The sequence below is a fragment of the Puccinia triticina genome, chromosome 10A (genome assembly GCF_026914185.1).
Source record: "Puccinia triticina chromosome 10A, complete sequence".
NCBI classification, from domain to species: Eukaryota; Fungi; Basidiomycota; class Pucciniomycetes; order Pucciniales; family Pucciniaceae; genus Puccinia; species Puccinia triticina.
In genome coordinates this window covers 6,267,232-6,287,881 of record NC_070567.1, presented here as the reverse complement: position 1 = coordinate 6,287,881, position 20,650 = coordinate 6,267,232, and the positions used below count along the sequence as shown (strand labels likewise).

At 44.5% G+C, this 20,650-nt stretch overlaps 3 protein-coding genes across 3 annotated transcripts; 2 read left to right on the top strand and 1 right to left on the bottom strand.

Annotated features, from left to right (window-relative positions):
* Positions 1-12,313: 12,313 nt before the first annotated feature.
* PtA15_10A655 (uncharacterized protein) lies at positions 12,314-14,748 on the bottom strand (the record flags this gene model as incomplete). Its single annotated transcript, XM_053160853.1, has 12 exons — positions 12,314-12,725; positions 12,787-12,821; positions 12,895-12,954; positions 13,024-13,245; positions 13,325-13,393; positions 13,456-13,631; positions 13,715-13,872; positions 13,948-14,059; positions 14,156-14,218; positions 14,304-14,380; positions 14,467-14,525; positions 14,638-14,748. 12 exons carry the CDS (start codon positions 14,746-14,748, stop codon positions 12,314-12,316), a joined length of 1,554 nt encoding a protein of 517 aa, XP_053024786.1.
* Positions 14,749-15,946: 1,198 nt separating this feature from the next.
* PtA15_10A654 (uncharacterized protein) lies at positions 15,947-18,353 on the top strand (the record flags this gene model as incomplete). The annotated part of the gene is made up of 8 exons (XM_053160852.1): positions 15,947-16,004; positions 16,066-16,124; positions 16,193-16,660; positions 16,733-16,833; positions 16,902-17,042; positions 17,141-17,606; positions 17,672-18,071; positions 18,169-18,353. The coding sequence occupies 8 exons, from the start codon at positions 15,947-15,949 to the stop codon at positions 18,351-18,353; spliced, it is 1,878 nt and encodes a 625-aa protein (XP_053024785.1).
* A 403-nt stretch (positions 18,354-18,756) lies between these two features.
* PtA15_10A653 (uncharacterized protein) lies at positions 18,757-20,417 on the top strand (the record flags this gene model as incomplete). Its single annotated transcript, XM_053160851.1, has 4 exons — positions 18,757-19,690; positions 19,919-19,994; positions 20,070-20,165; positions 20,375-20,417. 4 exons carry the CDS (start codon positions 18,757-18,759, stop codon positions 20,415-20,417), a joined length of 1,149 nt encoding a protein of 382 aa, XP_053024784.1.
* Positions 20,418-20,650: the final 233 nt, after the last annotated feature.

Genomic DNA, 20,650 nt, shown 5'->3' with positions numbered 1-20,650 from the left:
CCAAATTAGTGATATTTGCAACCAATCACATTGTAGCTGCTACATTGGGGGGTTTTGTGGTCATTCAAGGTACACAATGAATATTTGTGGGCATTTGATTATTTTGGTAACAATATCATGGAAGAACTCCCATGCTGCGCTGAGATATAGTGGCAGAAACATCAAGAAATTACCAACTTAGTGATATTTGGCAACTGATCACATCTTGCCTGCTACACTTGGGGGTTTTGTGGTTATTCAAGGTACTCAATCAATCTTTGAGGGCATTTGATCATCTTGGTACCAATATCATGGAAGAACTCCCCTGCTGCACTGAGATATAGTGGCAGAAACACCAACAAACTACCAAATTAGTGATATTTTGCAACCAATCACATTGTGGCTGCTACATTTGGGGGTTTTGTGGTCATTCAAGGTACACAATGAATCTTTGTGGCCATTTGATCATTTTGGTGCCAATATAATGGAAGTACTCCCACGCTGCGCTGAGATATAGTGGCAAAAACACCAAGAAACTACCAAATTAGTGATATTTGTCAACTGATCACATTGTGGCTGCTACACTTGGGGGTTTTGTGTCACATTGTGGCTGCTACATTTATGGGTTTTGTGGTCATCCAAGGTACTCAATGAATGTTTGAGGGCATGGAATCATTTTGGTACCAATATCATGGAAGAAATCCCACCCTGTGCTGAGATATAGTGGCAGAAACACCAAGAAACTACCATATTAGTGATATTTGTCAACCGATCACAGTGTGGCTGCTACATTTCGGGGTTTTGTGGTCATTCAAAGTACACAATGAATCTTCAGGGGTGAATCATCATTTTGGTACCAATGTCATGGAACAACTCCCATGCTGCACTGAGATATAGTGGCAGAAACACCAAGAAACTACCAAATTAGTGATATTTGGCAACTGATCACATTGTGGCTGCTACATCTGGGGTTTTGTGGTCATCCAAGGTACACAATGAATCTTCAGGGGTGATTAATCATTTTGGTACCAACATCATGGAAGAACTCCCACGCTGCGCTGAGATATAGTGGCAGAAACACCAAGAAACTACCAAATTAGTGATATTTGGCAACTAATCAGATGGTGGCTGCTACATTTGGGGCTTTGTGGTCATCCAAGTTACTCAATGAATGTTTGAGGGCATGTGAACATTTTGGTCCCAATATCATGGAAGAAATCCCACGCTGTGCTGAGATATAGTGGCAGAAACACCAAGAAACTACCAAATTAGTGATATTTGGCAACTGATCACATTGTAGCTGCTACATTTGGGGGTTTTGTGGTCATCCAAGGTACTCAATGAATGTTTGAGGGCATGTGATCATTTTGATACCAATATCATGGAAGAACTCCCATGCTGGGCAGAGATATAGTGGCGGAAACACCAAGAAACTACCAAATTAGTGATATTTGTCAACTGATCACATTGTGGCTGCTACATTTGGCGGTTTTGTGGTCATTCAAGGTACACAATGAATCTTCAGGGGCATGTGATAATTTTGGAACCAATATCATGAAAGGACTCCCACGCTGCGCTGAGATAAAGTGGCAGAAACACCAAGAAACTACCAAATTAGTGATATTTGGCAACTGATCACATTGTGGCTGCTACATTTGGGGGTTTTGTGGTCATCCAAGGTACTGTATGAATATTTGAGGGCATGTGATCATTTTTGTACCAATATCATGGAAGAACTCTCATGCTGTGCTGAGATATAGTGGCAGAAAGGGCCTGAGCTCCATTTGGGGGTTTTGTGGTCATTCAAGGTACACAATGAATATTTGAGGACATTTAATTATTTTGGTAACAATATCATGGAAGAACTCCCATGCTGCGCTGAGATATAGTGGCAAAAACACCAAGAAACTACCAAATTAGTGATATTTGGCAACTGATCACATTGTTGCTGCTACATTTGGGGGTTTTGTGGTCATCCAAGGTACTAAATGAATATTTGAGGGCATGTGATCATTTTTGTACCAATATCATGGAAGAACTCTCATGCTGTGCTGAGATATAGTGGCAGAAAGGGCCTGAGCTCCATTTGGGGGTTTTGTGGTCATTCAAGGTACACAATGAATATTTGAGGACATTTAATTACTTTGGTAACAATATCATGGACGAACTCCCATGCTGCGCTGAGATATAGTGGCAAAAACACCAAGAAACTACCAAATTAGTGATATTTGGCAACTGATCACATTGTAGCTGCTACATTTGGGGGTTTTGTGATCATGCAAGGTACACAATGAATCTTCAGCGGCATTTAATCATTTTGGTACCAATATCATGGAAGTAATCCCACGCTGTGCTGAGACATAGTGGCAGAAACACCAAGAAACTACCAAATTAGTGATATTTGGCAACTGTTCACATTGTGGCGGCTACATTTGGGGGTTTTGTGGTCATTCAAGGTACAAAATAAATTTTTGAGGGCATATGATCATTTTGGTACCAATATCATGGAAGAACTCCCATGCTGCTCTGAGATATTGGGGCAAAAACACAAAGAAACTACCGAATTAGTGATATTTGGCAACTGATCACATTGTCGCTGCTACATTTGGGGGTTTTGTGGTTGTCCAAGGTACTCAATGAATCTTTGAGGGTGTTTAATCATTTTAGTACCAATATCATGGAAGAACTGCCATGCTGTGCTGAGATATAGTGGCGGCAACACCAAGAAACTACCAAATTAGTGATAATTGGCAACCGTTCACATTGTGGCTGCTACATTTGGGGGTTTTGTGGTCATCCAAGGTACACAATGAATCTTCAGGGCCATTTGATCATTTTGGTACCAATATCATGAAAGGACTCCCACGCTGCGCTGAGATAAAGTGGCAGAAATACCAAGAAACTACCAAATTAGTGATATTTGGCAACTGATCACTTTGTAGCTGCTACATTTGGGGTTTTTGTGGTCATTCAAGGTACACAATGAATCTTCAGGGGCATGTGATAATTTTGGTACCAATATCTTGGAAGAACTCCCACGCTGCGCTGAGATGTAGTGGCATAAACACCAAGAAACTACCAAATTAGTGATATTTTGCAACTGATCACAGTGTGGCTGCTAAATTTGGGGGTATTTTGGTCAATCAAGGTACACAATAAATTTCCAGGGGCACGTGATCATTTTGGTACCAATATCATGGAAAAATTCCCATGCTGCTCTGAGATATAGTGGCAGAAACACCAAATTAGTGATATTTGGCAACTGATCACATTGTGGCTGCTACATTCGGGGGTTTTGTGGTCACCCAAGGGCCTCAATGAATTTTTGAGGGCGTGTGATGATTTTGGTACCAATATCATGTAGGAACTCCCATGCTGTGCTGAGATATAATGTAAACACCAAGAAACTACCAAATTAGTGATATTTGGCAACTGATCACATTGTGGCTGCTACATTTGGGGGTTTTGTGGTCATCCAAGGTACTCAATGAATGTTTGAGGGCATGTGATCATTTTGGTACCAATATCATGGAAGAACTCCCATGCTGCGCTGAGATATAGTGGCAGAAACACCAAGAAACTACCAAATTAGAACATTTGCCAACTGATCACATTGTGGCTGCTACATTTGGGGGTTTTGTGGTCATCAAAGGTACACAATGAATATTCAGGGCCATTTGATCATTTTGGTACCAATATCATGAAAGGACTCCCACGCTGCGCTGAGGTAAAGTGGCAGAAACACCAAGAAACTACCAAATTAGTGATATTTGGCAACTGATCACTTTGTAGCTGCTACATTTGGGGTTTTTGTGGTCATTCAAGGTACACAATAAATTTTTGAGGGCATGTGATCATTTTGGTACCAATATCATGGGAGGACTCCCATGCTGCACTGAGATATAGTGGCAGAAACACCAAGGAACTACCAAATTAGTGATATTTTGCAACTGATCACAGTGTGGCTGCTACATTTGGGGGTATTGTGGTCATTCAAGGTACACAATGAATCTTCAGGGGCATGTGATCATTTTGTTACCAATATCATGGAAGAACTCCCATGCTGCGCTGAGATATAGTGGCAGAAACACCAAATTAGTGATATTTGGCAACTGATCACATTGTGGCTGCTACATTCGGGGGTTTTGTGGTCACACAAGGTACTTGATGAATGTTTGAGGGAATGTGATCATTTTGGTACCAATATCATGGAAGAACTCCCATGTTGCGCTGAGATATAGTGGCAGAAACACCAAGAAACTACCAAATTAGTGATATTTGGCAACTGATCACATTGTGGCTGCTACATTTGGGGATTTTGTGGTCATCCAAGGTACACAATGAATCTTCAGGGGCATTTGATCATTTTGGTACCAATATCATGGAAGAACTTCCATTCTGCGCTGAGATATAGTGGCAGAAACACCAAGAAACTACCAAATTAGTGATATTTGGCAACTGATCACATTGTGCCTGCTACAAATGGGGGTTTTGTGCTCATTGGAGATACTCAATCAATCTTTGAGAGCATTTGATCATCTTGGTTCCAATATCATGGAAGAACTCCCATGCTGGGCTGAGATATAGTGGCAGAAACACCAAGAAACTACCAAATTAGTGAGATTTGGCAACTGGTCAGATTGTAGCTGCTACATTTGGAGGTTCTGTGGTCATATAAGGCACAAAATGAATCCTTGGTGGCTATTGATCATTATGATACCAATATCATGGAAGAACTCCCAGGCTGTGTTGAGATATAGTGGCAGAAACACCAAGAAACTACCAAATCAGTGATATTTGTCAACTGATCAGATCGTAGGGGCTACATTAGGGGGTTTTGTGGTCATTTAAGGTACACAATGAATCCTTGGGGGCTATTAATCATTTGGATCGCAATATCTTTGAAGAATTCCCAGGCTGTGTTGAGATATAGTGGCAGCAACACCAAGAAACTACCAAATTAGTGACATTTGGCAACTGATCAGATTGTAGCTGCTACATTTGGGTTACGTGGTAATTTAAGGTACAAAATGAATCCTTGGGGGCTATTGATCATTTTGATACCAACATCATGGAAGAACTCCCACGCTGTGTTGAGATATAGTGGCAGAAAGGGCCAGAAACTACCAAATTAGTGATATTTGGGAACTGATCACATTGTTGCTGCTGCATAATGGATGCAACCCCAAATAAGTTATATTTTAAAATATTTCTGGGTTTTATATGCAGAAAAATTGTCCGATGAAATTTTATGTGGAAATATTCCTCATTAATCTGTGGTTGATAACAAAAGTAGATAAAAAAAAGAACCTGACAAAAATATGCTAAACCATGGTAAACTAATTTCAAAAAGGCCTTCTATGCATATAGCACTTCAAGTATGATATAATGCAATATCTTGAGCAAGTTCAACCAACCAAATTAAAAATGTGTGCAGGATGGTATCATGAGAGAGGTCAGGGGTCAATGTTTTCCCTCTTTTGAAAAAAGTCAATTTGGAGACTTCTTATAACATCAATTGTTGAAGTAAAAAAAAAAAGAAAAAAAAAATTGAGACCCCTCAGCTACCCTGGATTAATCCTAAAACTTGCAACGTCTTTTTTTCAGGAAGAATTGAGTGGTGTATGTAGAAATTTATGAATGTTATCAGGCAAAAGAAAAAAAAATCCTGTGGCTTGAAGCTAACACAGGCAGAAGGAGAGAGATTATAGAATAGTATCAAGGAGACATGGAAAACAGACAAAGGTATCAAGAGGAATAATAAAAAAAAATTTGATCAATATACGCTATATTGATCAATATACGACATCGCAAATTCATCCATCTTGGTAGTGAAACAGTGTTGACCTCCGACTTATCATGCATTTGGGATTTATATGAGTTAAGATGAATTTCCTTTTTCAATGGAGATTCAGGATTTTCCGGCAAGTTGGTGAACCCGCAAAATGTGAATTTGGGAATTGACATTCTTATGGTAGACCATATGGAGCACTTCCCTCAATTGCCTGTTTTTGCCTTGCTGGAAGCTGGTTGGCTTTTGGGGCACAAAGCGCGTTGGGTTAGCAGACTGCGTTGGTGGGAACTGCGTCACTGGGCTTCCGGATGTTTGCGCTCTGGCGGTGAAGCGGCCTGGAGGGATGCTGGGCTGGAGCTGATACCATGGCTCTGCAGCGGCGCAGCCGCCTTGGCCTCTAGTATAGGCTAAATACACAGGGCAGACTTGTGGTTCGGAACACAATGAATATGCAAAGAAAACAATGGAAGGTGATGGAAAGTGATGGAACTCGGGTAAAGGAAACAGGTGACATTCTCACTATCACAGACAGAGCGCGCGCGCACATAACAGGCACAGTAGATCAGGAAAGCTATGCAACACATCAGAACAGGGATTGATGTCACAGGCTGAGGTAGGAGGATGGCATGACTTGAGCTAAAAGGAGAGCATGTGGTTGACAGGAAGTGTGGATAGGAGTGACAGCTGGTTTGAGGATCATGAGGTAGAAGGAAGTGAGATAGAAATCCAACATTTAGCAGCGGGTGGCCCGCTGCGCTTTTCGCTGATTCATCTTCAAGGAAAAATGTGAAGATTTCAGCGAGCTTTTTTCAGCGGTATTTCGCCGCTCTGGCCGCTGAAATAGCAGAAAACCGCTGCGCTGGGCGCTACAAAGCGGGAAAACCGCTGAAATAGCGATAATTGGTTGCTGTGCGCGCTGAACGCTGAAACAGCGGAAATATGCTGCGCTGAGCGCTGAAAATTGGCAATTTCTGCTGATCCCCGCTCTTCAGCACACAAAAGCGCAGGGTTTTCTGCGTTCTGGACTCCATTCTTGGCAAAAAAAGTGACTCAGCTTCCAATTCGGCTGCGGCACACTGCACTGGTAGCGCTATTCTTAGTGTAATTTTGCTACTTTTGCAGCCAAAAGCGCAGCGGCGCAGTGCGCTATCCACGCTATTAACAGTTTAACATTAAGCGGACCGCCGCGCCCACCAACAAAAAAAATGGCAGCATTTCTCCCTTCCCCCACTCAAAAAAAAAATTACAGGTACCAATGCACCTGGATCGCTTGGCTCTTTAAGCAATTGGCACCGAGCAAGAGCCAAGCGATGACCAGCAATCATCGACTCGCTGCCTCCTTTTATACTTTTCCCGTATAATTCAATTCAACCCGGACTCTGTTAATTTAATCTCCTTTTCCCCTCCCACCTTCGCCCACATCCCCCTCCCCTTTTTCTTCCATTGTCACCTTTCCACATGCAATCGATCACTCAAAAATGGTTACCTGAGATTCTTTTCAGCACTCTTAAAATCACCCCAAGCCATTTCCCTAGCCCTTCTCCAGGCTGACACCTTTTCCGGTGTGCCTCCGAGTCTTCCCAGACGCAATTGATCCCACAAAAAAGGGAAACTGAGTTTCATTTCAGAAATCGTGACTTTATTGCGCTGCCGGGAATGGATTCTTCCCCAATTTCCTCTGCGGTCGTGTCCAGGACAAGGTCTTTGACCATTTCTCCGATCCATAATAAGTAATCCATGTCCAGTTCAATGACTGTGAACTTTTTCCACCTCTTAACACCTTTTCCGGCATCCCTCCGAGCTTCCTCAGCGATATGACAAACAAAACTTCAGTTGACGGTATTGGAACTGCCGTAGCCTTTGAGCGCGAGACAGCTGAAAATAACGGTCATGTTGAAAATAACCTTATGGTGACCATGCACCACCACGACTGGGATCCACAAGTACGGTTTCCCCCTGAGCCCATCTACATGAAATCACCCACAATGCATATTATTGCATACACTAATTTTGAAATTGTCCAAATTCGATCGGTCCGAAATTCCGCATCCCCGGTCGACGCAACATGGCCAATACCCATGTCCTCTTTCAAGTCAACCGAGAATTTTCCCTGATTGGGTTTCTTTGTGACTGGGACATGGAGAATGGGATGCCAGTAGCCGAGGTTTGTCATAACAGATAAAATGGATAATGTATGTCTTCGGACTCAACTGATGATTTCATATTATCCCTCCCAGGTCCTCGCCCTCAGCTGGATTAATCCACCAAGCGGCAACCGCGGTGCCAGTCTTCCGCCCCCTCCAGGTGGGAACGGCAGTCCCGCAAGACCTGGAAGAAACCTGTAGGTTCAAGCAAATATTTTGGTCTTCTATCCTATCTGCCATGGTGCTTATGTATCTCGGATGTTGTGTACAGCGTCCGTTGGACTGGTAGCGCACGGGCTTCAGCATCCATCCCTCCCTTGCCAGTCGATGCTGAGCAACCAGTCGGGACATCGCAAATCCAAGTCGATGATGCTATGATTACCCCGACCGCATCTGAAGTCATAGGTGCCGGCCCGGTCGACCGCTGTAACTCGCCAACGGACGGAATCCAAGTTACTGGCGAATGCATTCCGACATCCCGAAGAAGAGCTAAAGCTCCTGTCAGCGTTATCCCAAAACGCCGACGGGATGAGCAATGGGTGATTTGCGCATCTTGTCCGAGTTGGCTGGATCTGCCGACATTTAAAATGGCAATATTTTCACCTTTGCAATAAATTGGCGACGCTTAGCTCCATCTACTTATCACCCTTTCCCCTCTCCATGTATGAGAATAACCTTCAGCAGTAATACGTCTGCTTCTTTCCTAGGCCTTGAACCAAAGTTTTCCAGCCTTCTGTATCTGCTGATTTTCTCTCTTGGTTTTATTCTGAACTGTGGAATTCCTGCAGGCTAGGCTTCAGCCAACGTGCTGATTCTCCAATTGTACATTAGCGGTTTAACATTAACAGGACCGACAGGCGCCCGCCAAAAACTTTTTTGGCAGCATTCCTCCCTCTGTGCCATTACAACAACAAACTACAGGTCTAATCTGCCCTGGATCGCTTGGCTCTTTAAGCAATTGGCGCCAAGCAAGAGCCAAGCAATGACCTGAAACCATCTACAGGCCGTGTGCTTTTATAATGTGGCCCTCCCCCCATTGTCTGCATTGTACAAAGCGACTAGAACAGATGACAATTTTTTCATCATTTCCTTTTGCATTCCTTTAAGTCATGTTATGTCTGCGTTGCCTTCCACTTTTGTGGTGCAGAAGCTGTCAAAGACTGCCACCCACATTGCCAAGACTTCCTCAGAAAATGTCTTCAACCGGGAAACAATTGCATCTCACTGCCTTAATTTCCTCGTGAAATCAAGTCCCTCCCCTCCAAAAATGGGAAACTCAGGTTGCCCTTGAAAAATAGTAATTTGCGTGTGTTCCCGGTATTGGATCTTCCTCCGAGCCCTTCTGAGAAATCTTGCCTCACTCATCACGGGTATAAAAAACTTTGCCTTGCTTCTTTCCTTTTCCCCTCTCACTACCAGCACCCCAATACGCCTTTGTCCTTTTGTGGACCATCAACCAATTTTGCGCTTCATGACAATGCTCTCCCCTTCTTTCCTTCCCCCTCTCACTACCAGCGCCCCAATACTGGCTTTGTCCTTTTGCGGACCGACAACCAATTTCGTGCTTCATGACAATCCTCTCCCCAGAAAAACTCCCCCTCCCCCCTCCAACATAAATAAAACGTCCAATACCCAATGATTTTCCCACCTTTCCAACAATGCAACGTCTTGATTCATCTCCACCTGATGGCTTTCCCAACCCTCAGCGCTTCTATCCCTCTATCCAACCTACGCCACATCTCTTCAAACAATGACTTCATCACTTATATCTACTCCCCAACAGGAGGTGCATCTACAACGCCTTCTGCACACTGATGTGATACTCTCTACAAAATCCTCCTCCGCCGTTCCAATGAAAGCCCTATTTTCGGGAATTTGAATAATGTAGTTGTCCTATTGAAGTCTCAAGTTTTTGCGCATGGTCACCTATATGTAGCTTTGTTGAGGGTGAAATGTCTAGAAAATTTGGTGGTTTTCCAAATTGGATTGTCTATGGAACTATTCAATGTGGTTGACAGATTTGTGCTGCTTTAGATTTCTTTTGGTTTGATTATTAAGTTTTGGTCCATTTGTTGAACAGTTTTTTTCATTTTGTTGTAGAAGGGTCCACAAATTCTTTTCTGTTTTTACATACCCTTTTTTGTATCACAGGGCGGCGTAGCCGCCCTTAAACCCTAGTTTCAGCAAAAGTCCGCTAAAAGCGGGTCCAGTCGCTGTCCCGCTTTCGCTGCGCTTTGCGCAGGCCAATTCACGCTCAGCGGAAAGTTCGCTGCGCTGGCGCTGAAAACAGCGCCCGGCCGCTGACGCTATCGCTGTTTGGCTCCAGGAACAGCTGATGGCCGCTTCGCTGCGCTATTGTGGCGTTTTTGTCAGCGAAGCGCAGCTGTTGCGGTGTTGGCACGACGGCCGTTTGCAGAGAATTTTCTGACTGAATACTATAAAGCGCGGGCTATCATTACGCCTCTGAATAAATATGTCAAAGCAATCAACGAGCTCTCAGATAAATGCCCTTGGAACTCCATATCTCAATTGCTATGGATCAAATGACTGATTCTTTAGAAAAGGCTTTGCCAGAAGAATTTCTGAACAAAATTGATGTTCCTAATTTCCCTGGGAGTTGAAAAATCAACTCCCAAAAGTTGTTTACGTTGCGCCGACCGCCTCTGGACGTCTGTCCCCGGCCCTCGGGACCAAAGTTTGACCCGCGCGCATTTTGGGAGTTGGAAAATTAATTTTACTCTCCAGAATGGGAGTCAGAATTTTAATTTCACAAAAAATGACGGAAAATAAAGAAAAATTTATACCTCCACACTGGGGCACCTAAAGCCCCCCAAAATTTTACAGAGGCCATAAAGCACTCTGAATATAAAATTATGGGCTTCACAGCATTGGCACACCCCAAGAAAGGGGTGTGCTACTGTGGGTCTAATTTGGCGGATTTCCTTAGTAGGAAATCCGCCAAAGCCTTAGATAAAGTGCCCCAAAGCCCCCCAGTATTTTACAGCGGGAATGAAAGCCTCTGAAAGTCACATGGTGAAATCCTTGGCAGTAGGAAACCCCAGGAAAGGGGTGTGCTACTGTGGGTCTAATTTGACAGATTTCTCACTAAGGAAATCCACCAAAGCCTTTGCCACAGTGCCCCAAAGTGCACCAAAGTTTTGGATCATGAAATAAAATACTCTGTACCCAAATGGTTAGCTGCAAGGCAGTAACACACCAGCATAAAATAATTTTGAGGCAGCTGGGGCTTTTGGTCATATCTGCTACTAATATCCTCCGCAACAGATAAGATTGCCTCCGCCACAGTTAATAGTGCCTCCGCCACAGTTAATAGTGCCTGCGCGGGTCAGACTTTGGTCTGGCGGACCGGGGACGGACATCCAGAGGCAGTCCGCGCAATGTAAACAACTTTTGGGAGTCAATTTTTCAACTCCCATTTCCCTGAGCATTGGCTGGAGTTGGAAATTGGAAAACCTTTATTATTACTTCGCAACCTGTGTCTCCAAGATGGCTTAGCAAATGGAACAAAAATGTTGCTACTTGATGTCAAGCAGACGGTATTGCGCGTGAAGATCTTGACTGGTACCGCAACTGGCAAAGTGGTAGCGTTACCTCATATCACCCTCAATTACAAACCGGATATGGAATTTGCCTGTTCATCTTCTAGGTTTCATTTCCCTGTAGTCAGCGCCTTTGCCATGACCATAAATAAATGTCAAGGCCAATCACTAGATCATGTCGGTGTGTTCCTGCCCCTGCCTGTCTTTGCCCATGGACAACTGAATGTGGCCATCTCCAGGGCCACTACTGTTAAAGGCATGGGTGTCGACTATGTACCCAAACAAGAAACCAAGGATACAACAAATGTTGTAAACAAGGCGCTACTTTCGTCACATGTGGATAAATAGTGTAGTTATAAAGTATACAAACACGCCTTGAACCTGTTTATAGCTATTTTGTTGTAACCTGTTTGCTGCTTGACAATTTTCACGCTTTGTTCATTTCCAGTTGACTTTGTAGATAGTCCCATGTCCGCGTTGCCCAATAAAGGTAACTCTGTTCCGCAGCGCAGCCGCAATTTCCCTAGTTCTTTGTTATGTGGGTAGTTAGGCCGCAAGTTTGTAAGCGCACAATGAGCAATTTTTAAAAGTTTCAAATGTTACATTTCTTTTATATTTAGGTTTGAACCCAATTTAACCCCTTGTAGATGAAAAGTAAGCATACATAAGATGACTTGTTTTGAGTGGAAATGCAATATCAGGGTAAATACAAGAATCTTAAAAAAAAACTTGTAGTTTTACATGGGATGAAGTCGAATAGAACTGCTATTGAACCAGTGGCTGTTGTAGTTTTTGAAACTCAAGATTGAAAATGGGAGATAAAGATTTTGAATTTATTAGCGCTTGAGATGTTCGTACTCCGACTTTGGCCTCAAGCAGTCCATCTCAAGATCTTTTTCTTCCTCAAATTGTGGATCCAAGGCTGAATCCAGATCCAGATGATGTTGAATGACATCGTCCTGTACAGTCTTCCTTTGAGCCCAATTCCGTAGCAGATCAAAGTTGGGTTGTTCGAGGGGTTCGGATGCCTGAGAGTGGGTTACTTGCACCACACTGACAGTTAATTCCCGGACAGGAGGATTGTTGCCTATGATCCTACTTAACTTGGATTTCTTGGCTTCTTTCTGGCCGTTTTCAGGCTCGTTGGGACCTAAGATCGGAATTTTCTTCCGTCTCATGCAGCACAAAAAATGAAATGGTCGAGGTTGAACTATTCTGATCGTTTGAGCTAGAATAACCGCTATGATACTGTTAAAAGCTGATTAGTACTACGTATTCACATCATAAATCTAAATCCTTGGGTACTTACACGTTCCCGATAATTGAAATGATGACATCGGATGCCTATGAATCATTGGTAACTCATAGTAAGATTGACGCTCAAATTGAGTCTTTACCCAGAGTATAATTGACTGACCATTTCTCGAATTGCCAGTCCATCTCCGGAGCGGCACTTCCCAGCAGAGATGTGCATAAACTACAATTATTGTGTTCATCAGCTTACGGAAAAACTTTGTGAGCTCCAGTAAAAGCAATATCCACGTACCTCCCATACAAGAAGGGGCCATTCGACAAGTAATACAGAATAGATTACTCCCGCAGTGAGAAGAAGACTTCTCATTTCCTTTTTGCAGTCAATTCTTGCCCCCTTCTTCTGCGGGCGGAGATGCTTTTGCGGTCCTTTTTTGCTTTCTGCCCAATCTTTGGGTGCCAGCTTTTTATATTGTTTCAGCTGACGATACGTAGAAAAAATGAAAGGTGTATATGCCTGTATCAAGCAAAGCACACATGCGTAAGCCCGTAGCTGAAAGGATACAATAGCTCGCCGCGGCCTTCAGGGAACTCACCATGAGCAAGCAGCTGTTGAGAGCTAAACAGGTTGTGATTCTGATTTTAAGCCAGTGCGAAAATTGATGCTGCCAGATTTACTCATGTTAGTAAAACCACATAGGTGAGGGCCCAGGATATGCAGACCTACAATCAAGTTATGAAGCTTGCTCAATGGATTTCCAGGGAGGTTAGAAGCAACCTGGAAAGCTGTTTCGGGATTGGCTGACGTCATATTTACATGGGCAAGAGCCAGTTCAATGGAGTCAACGGCTCGTTGAAGATAGATATACTGGGAGTTGGAAAGCGAAAAAACTGTGACAATGACTAGTGGTGCTCAACCCAAGGTTATTTTTGAGGTAAGTAGCGCACCAAGTATTCTCTTGAAGAGAAATAAGTGTTTAGCTTACTTGCGACACTGAAAATGGCTACTCCAATGAAAATTATGTTTAGCATCACAATTACCGAGTAGGGAACGATGTTCAACTTTCTGTCTGACGAATTGGATTGCCAAGGAGGATCCCATCGTGCGCAAATGTACTGGCAAGCAGTGCTCCAGCAAAAACACCTATTTGAGGGGAGAGAGCTGGAAATGAGTATATTTGGTCTGACCAATTGGTCAACTATTGGTCTTCTATCTTACCATACACCAATCCAAATGATCAAGTATTTAATTCCCGGTATGTGGACTTTAGCTTCTGGATTACTGATCCCATAATCTATTGCTAGTTGCATCCCAAGTCCAACCACAGCAACTAACATCGGAAGGAATTCAGGTTAGTTCCCAATCAACCTCTCGTATGGTAATATGCTTGAAAAATCATCAGAGGAACTGGACAAATCTAATGTACAAATGTCATACAATACGTAGCATACCGTCACACAACCGGTGGCGTTTGGCCTCAGGACTCCGTCTGGGGGTTTCGAATGGAATTAAAATGATCAGAAGATTTATAAATCTGATTGGGGAGTGGAATTCCTACTATTTAGATTACTTACGTCTGGTTATATACCCCAGCATGAACTTCCGGCTGGACAATCTAACCAGAATAACGCTCAACGCCATGACAAGCATTCTATGAAAGACACAAATGATTTTTCAATCTCTAATTTATGTCTCCCCTACCCTACAAGTTAAAAGATGTTGATTTGCGCTACTGACATGAGATGAGCCACAAGCATAGTGATTAAGGTGACCCTGGACCACGAATAAGTGCTAGGCTGTGGATAGTTGATTATGATTGGGAGCGAAAACACCACCTTCAGTGAGCTACGATTGGGAATCCAAGATATCTAAGCAGTCAAGTGAGAGGTTCATTGCACCGAGTCCTACATCATTTTTAGCTTTCAGCAGATTGTGAATGGCGTAGTAGACATTGGTGAAGGATGAGTTCGACGTGACGCAAGTGAGTCCGGGAGCGGTGTTAAGTGATAGTCGAGACATTTTGAGAACTTTTCTTGTGGAGAGAGATTTCAAGATTCAAGTCGCGGTGAGGAAGAAGAAGTGACCAGTTCGCCCAAAGGCGGCGAGGAAATAAATTGGTTATGAATCGTTTTGGTAAAGATGCTGTGCAGAAGCTAAGGAAGGCGGAACACGGTTGCGATGGAACAAGGATATCTTGAAGAGCACTGGATACCGCCGGCCATCAAAGCATGCATGTTGAGAGCATCTGGGATTCGAGTTGAAGGTATAAGATGCAAAGAACTCTCGAATCGATGCAAAAAAGTCCCGAATCACTGCCAGTCTCAATAGGCTAAAACAACAAGAGCTGAGACAACAGAAATTTGAGAGGGGTATGTTACGGTGGACCTGGCCCGACATTGGTTGTGCCACCCGAAACGAAAACAAAAAACGAAATCTGACACTCGTGCCAGATACATATGCCGAGTACAGGACACGGGACATAGATACTACAGTCTGTACTCTAACACAGAGTGCTACAGCGTTTTTGTTTGCTGAGGTGCTTTTTGCTGAGAGTAGCGATGATAGAGCAGAGCACCGCTGCATACTTGTGTGCGCTGAGGACATCATTCCACCCACACCTCTACCCAAGCTTCACAAAGCTTATTCATGGTGTACTGAATGCTGGTAAATTCACGGCCATTGCTTTCTTGCCATGTAATTTGTTATTTAATGCCCTTACATATATCTTTACCATAGTGTGATTACTGGCTGGAGCTCTCCCTCCTCACCACTCTTAAGAGGAAAGAAAAGTGCTATGCCAGAGGAGTTTTCCGCAAATTCGACTGTGTGCAGAATATGCAGCTGTTGCGGTGTGGCTGCATCTGCATCCTATTCCGAATTTGCTCAGTTGAAATTGGGCAACGCGACCATGGCTGTACCAAGACCCTTGAGCAGTTGGTCATAAAGCATGTGGCTCTTCGCTTGTCAGTTTTTTCAACTTCTTGCTGTTTTCCTTATCTCTGGCATGGGTATATGTAAACCCTAGTCGAGCTTTCCCTCGTTGTTCTCTCTGTCCAGGTTCTGATCATTTTGCTTGTGCATTTGTTGAAACGTCTCCGCAGCCGCAGCCAGCTAGCCCCCAGCCAGCCCCGCTTCGCGCCGGCAGTTTTTGTGGTCTCCCGCCTGTCCATGGGTATTCCAGTAGTCAACAAACATCGGCAAGAACATCAACACAAGCATGCCTACGATTACAGTCGAAAAGGAGAGATTCTTCAACGACCTGGGGAAAACATTCCGTTGAGTCCAGCCCACCCGACCAGCTAGATAGCACTGACTGACTGCTGGGTGTCGCAGCAGAGGACGACAAGGAGTTCGATGGAATCCTATTCGACTATGGCCTCGAGCTGGATGAGGACGTGAGTGAGGAGGGTGTGGATTACCACAGAAGAACAGAAAACTCACCTGGACATCCGACACATTCCAGACCGAACACACCAACCCGGAGGAGAAGCCGTACAAACTGAAGATCGAAGTGCCTGCGAACAGATACGACCTACTATGCCACCAGGGACTGGTACTGGCGCTCAGGACGTTCATCGGCACCTCTCCCGCCCCAGCCTACGAGCTCGTCGTCCCTCCACCCGACCAACAATGGAAAGCCTACGTGAGGAAGGAGACCAGCCAGATCAGACCGTTCTTTGCCGCCGCCATCCTCCGCGGGATCCGGTTCGACGAGCAGCGGTACAAGGACTTCATCGATCTCCAGGATAAACTGCACGGCAACCTCTGCCGCAAGCGCACCCTCGTCGCCATCGGCACCCACGACCTCAGCAAGATCGACCAATCCACCAAAACTATCTCCTACGAGGCCCGCCCTCCACGGGATATCAAGTTTGCCCCCCTCAACAAGCCCTCCGAATACGATGCCACTCAACTCATGGATCTCTACCAGGTTCGTCTCCCCATCATCACCTCATCATCATCTCCAGCCAACTGAGACCATCACCACTACTTACCTCTCCAGTCAGATAAACACCTCAGCAAATATCTGCATATCATCCGCGACTCCCCTCTCTATCCGATTATCTACGACCACTCCCGCACAGTTCTCTCAATGCCACCAATGTCAGTTCCTTGGTCCCTCTTTATCTTCTTCCAATCCGACTGACTTGCCATCTCTCTATTTTCCGCAGAATCAACTCCGACAAGACCAAAATCACTCTGGATACCCGCGACGTCTTCATCGATGTCACCGCTACCGATCAGACTAAATTGGCCATCGTCATCAATACCATCATCACAATGTTTTCTCAATATTGTTCCAAGCCATTCACGTGAGTCTCAAGTTCAAAAAACTACACCACAATTCCCGGGCACAGCATGCCACAAAAAAAAAACCCACCCGTTTATCTTATGCCATGCATCTTGATAGAGTCGAGCCGGTCGATATAATTTATGAACATGAGTTTGCAACGAGCTACCGATCACCAAAGATCGAACCCCTCGTGTTTGCGACAAGGCAGTCGTACATCAACTCAGTCACCGGGCTGACATTGACGCGCGAAGCGACGATCGCACTGCTGGAGAAGATGGGGCACCGAGCGAGTATCGGTACCTCAGCGGACAGGCCGGCGATCAACACCTCCACCTCACTCGTCCTCCAACAGGCCTCCGCTGACGACCTCCTCTCCGTCACCGTCCCGCCCACCCGTCCTGATATCCTCCACGAGTGTGACCTCGTCGAAGATGTTGCTATCGCCTACGGCTTCAACAACTTGACTAAAACCTTCCCGAGTACCAATACCGTCGCCAAACCTTACCCGATCAACAAACTCTCTGACCTGGTTAGGAAAGAATGCGCCTTTGCTGGATGGCTAGAGGTCCTACCACTCACACTTGTGAGCTAGCCGACCTATAATTGTCTGATCGATAGTGAGATACTGAGTTGGTTTCACATCAACAGTGTTCACATGATGAGAACTTCAAGTTTTTACGCAAGGAGGATGATCAAAGCGAAGTGGTAGTGCTATCGAATCCAGCGACGATTGAGTTCCAAGTAGTCCGGACCTCATTACTGCCTGGGTTATTGAAGACGATTCGAGAGAACCGTAAACACAGTCTTCCGATGAAAGTCTTCGAGGTCTCAGACGTCGTCCTCAAGGACCCGACGCTCGAGCGCAAGGCTAAGAACCTGCGCAGAGTCGCGGCCGTCTATGTCGGAAAAAAGAGCGCCGGGTTCGAGGTCGTCCATGGCCTCCTCGATCGCATCATGGCCATCCTCGAAATCGAGTGGGTCGGCTCGGTCCCTGATCCTTCTCGCAAAACTTCTAGCCGAGGTCAATACCGCATCGAAGAATCCAACCGTACGTCCCCCCCCCCCCCCCCTCTCTTTTTTTTTTTTTTTTTTTTTTTTTGACTCCTGTCTGTTGGTTGATCCGCTCCCGATTTTTTGTTTTTCAGATCCTACATTTTTCGACGGCCGGTCGGCTAAGATCTTATATAGACCCAATCCAGCCACCTCTCAAGAAAACCCCGATTGGATCCAGATCGGGAGGTTGGGCATCTTGCATCCTATCGTCCTGAAAAACTTCGAGCTCGACTTCCCTTGCTCTTCTCTTGAATTTGATCTCCTTCAGTTCTTATAAACTCTCGAATCCCAACTCTGTTTCTTAGTAGATTTTGCCTTGTTTTCTCTACTTTTGATTTGGTTGTCATGAAGGACAGGTTGACTTGCTCACATACAAATTAATCTATCAACCTCGTCTCTGCTCTAACTTACTACGTCATAGAGGTGTAGGCTTAGGGCGCCGTGATCAGATTGCGCAATCTATGAAACAGCGTCAGGTCAGATAAGCTGCGCTTAATATGACATTGGTTCATGTAGTCATACAGCTTCCGAAATTAATGCTACGTGGCAATCCGTTTCATTTCCAAATCAATGCGCTCCACAAGATCCCGGGAGTTAAATTTCCCCACCAGTTCCCATAGATTCGCCCGTAAAACTTAAAAGGCAAAGTTGGTGCATTGGTCCGCCATAGGTCCGCAAGTATGAACTGGGGCATCTATATCTTTTTGGCCATCACAGCTGCCAGTGGGACTGATGAAGTAGATCCGGGTGAGCACCTTTTCGAGCCGACATGCATCATGCAGCCTTGGGTACCAGATACCGTCAGTGATGGCCGGCTTGGATTTGACCCCGACGATTTTCTCAACTTGGACTCGGAGGGAGATCAATTACCGCGCTCGTCGAACTCGCGCCCACCTGGCTATGAAAGACTTCAGGAGCACTTTGCCCCTCAAGGTTACTCCCCATCTGATTTCCTCAGTGACCTTCTGGGACCTCCAATAACCCACAACGTCGAACATCGTATATCTTCTTCTTCCACAGCCGATGAGGGGGGTGCTCAGATGGCCGGCGCAGCTTTCCAGCCGCATGCGACTAACAAGGGTTCTCCAACCGATGAACGTCAGCAAGCCGATTTCTCTTCCAGTGAGGATAGCTTCCAATTCCAACCGAATGGTGTGAGCATGCAGCCTCTTCAGCCCAGCCAAAAACATGACGATGGATTGGAGGGTACCTTCGACCAACTTGACATCTGGTTCAAATACACGCAAGATGCTACACGCTCTCCATCTGAAGACGGACTCCAATCAGACAATCCAAAAGCCATTTCCAACCACGCAGACATCAATTTACCTTCTTCATCTTCAAAAAATGCTCACATAGAATCCCCAGTATCAGCTCCCAGCCAAGCACGCCATGAAATATTAAGCAAACTTTTGCAGAACAACCAGGAACAGTTATCAATTTGTATGACCAACTATGCAGACACCATGATTTCTTCATCTTCAGAAACCTCTCACTCAGCTTCCCCAGTAGTTTCCTCGAGCCAGGACCGCTACCAAATATTCAGCAAACTTTTACAGATCAGTGAAGAACAATTGTCAATCTGCAAGAAATTATCTGCTGATCTGATGGAAAGTGAAAAGCTTCTGAGGGGCTTCACTTTAATAGGAGATCGTTGTTCCAAGCTCATCAGTGGTAATAAAAGAAAGAGCCATGAATTATTGGGTGGTTCATCTTCACAGCCTCCTGATCATCAACCTTTTAAGCAAGCTTTCCAGGGAATTGAGGACCACTTGTTTTATTCAGAAAACTTGAATCAACATCCTAATATTAATGAACCGATCAGCAATGATTTACCAGTAGAATCAGTTGGGTTGATTTTTCCCCAGGTCTCACAGAAAAATCCTTTTGAGGGACATCAACTCAAAAGTATACCCAGGTTAACAGTAAAGGATTTTATAGATTGTAAGAATGTGAATGAAGGCTGCAAAGCATTGATGAAACATATGTACAGACATATTCCAGAAATGACCCAGGAGAATGTCTCTTTGAAGGAATACCAGTTTGGACTGATCTGTCGTATTTTGAAAAAACAGAATCCAGATCGTAGGTCCGTAACCTGTAGAGGATCATCTCTTGTAGACATGATTAATGGATTTGGAAAGTATGAAAATGTGTGGTTTGAATATTGGAAAATACAAAGCAATTTTGATTTCAGAATCCATAAGGACAAGGTTAACTACAGAAGCCTTCCATTGATTTATACAGTGTTCATGTTTTATGTTGAAATGATCCTCTCAATTGTTCCTTATCCAATAGGACAAAGAACAGAAGATGGGAAAGCTCCAAATTACATCAATGAACTCAAGAAAGCTAGTGCACTGTTTTTAAAAATTATGCAAGATTTGCAGAGACCAGATTCACAGATTAAAGGAGATCAAGAATGGATAAAAATGTTGCACAAAATGGGGGAAGCTTTCCGATATTTGAAAGCCAATAACACTCAGATCCTGTGGCATTTTTTGACACTCTGGTTGAGAGCTAACTATCAGTCACTTTTTTTGGAAATCTCTCTAGCTTCAAGTAACCCCAACA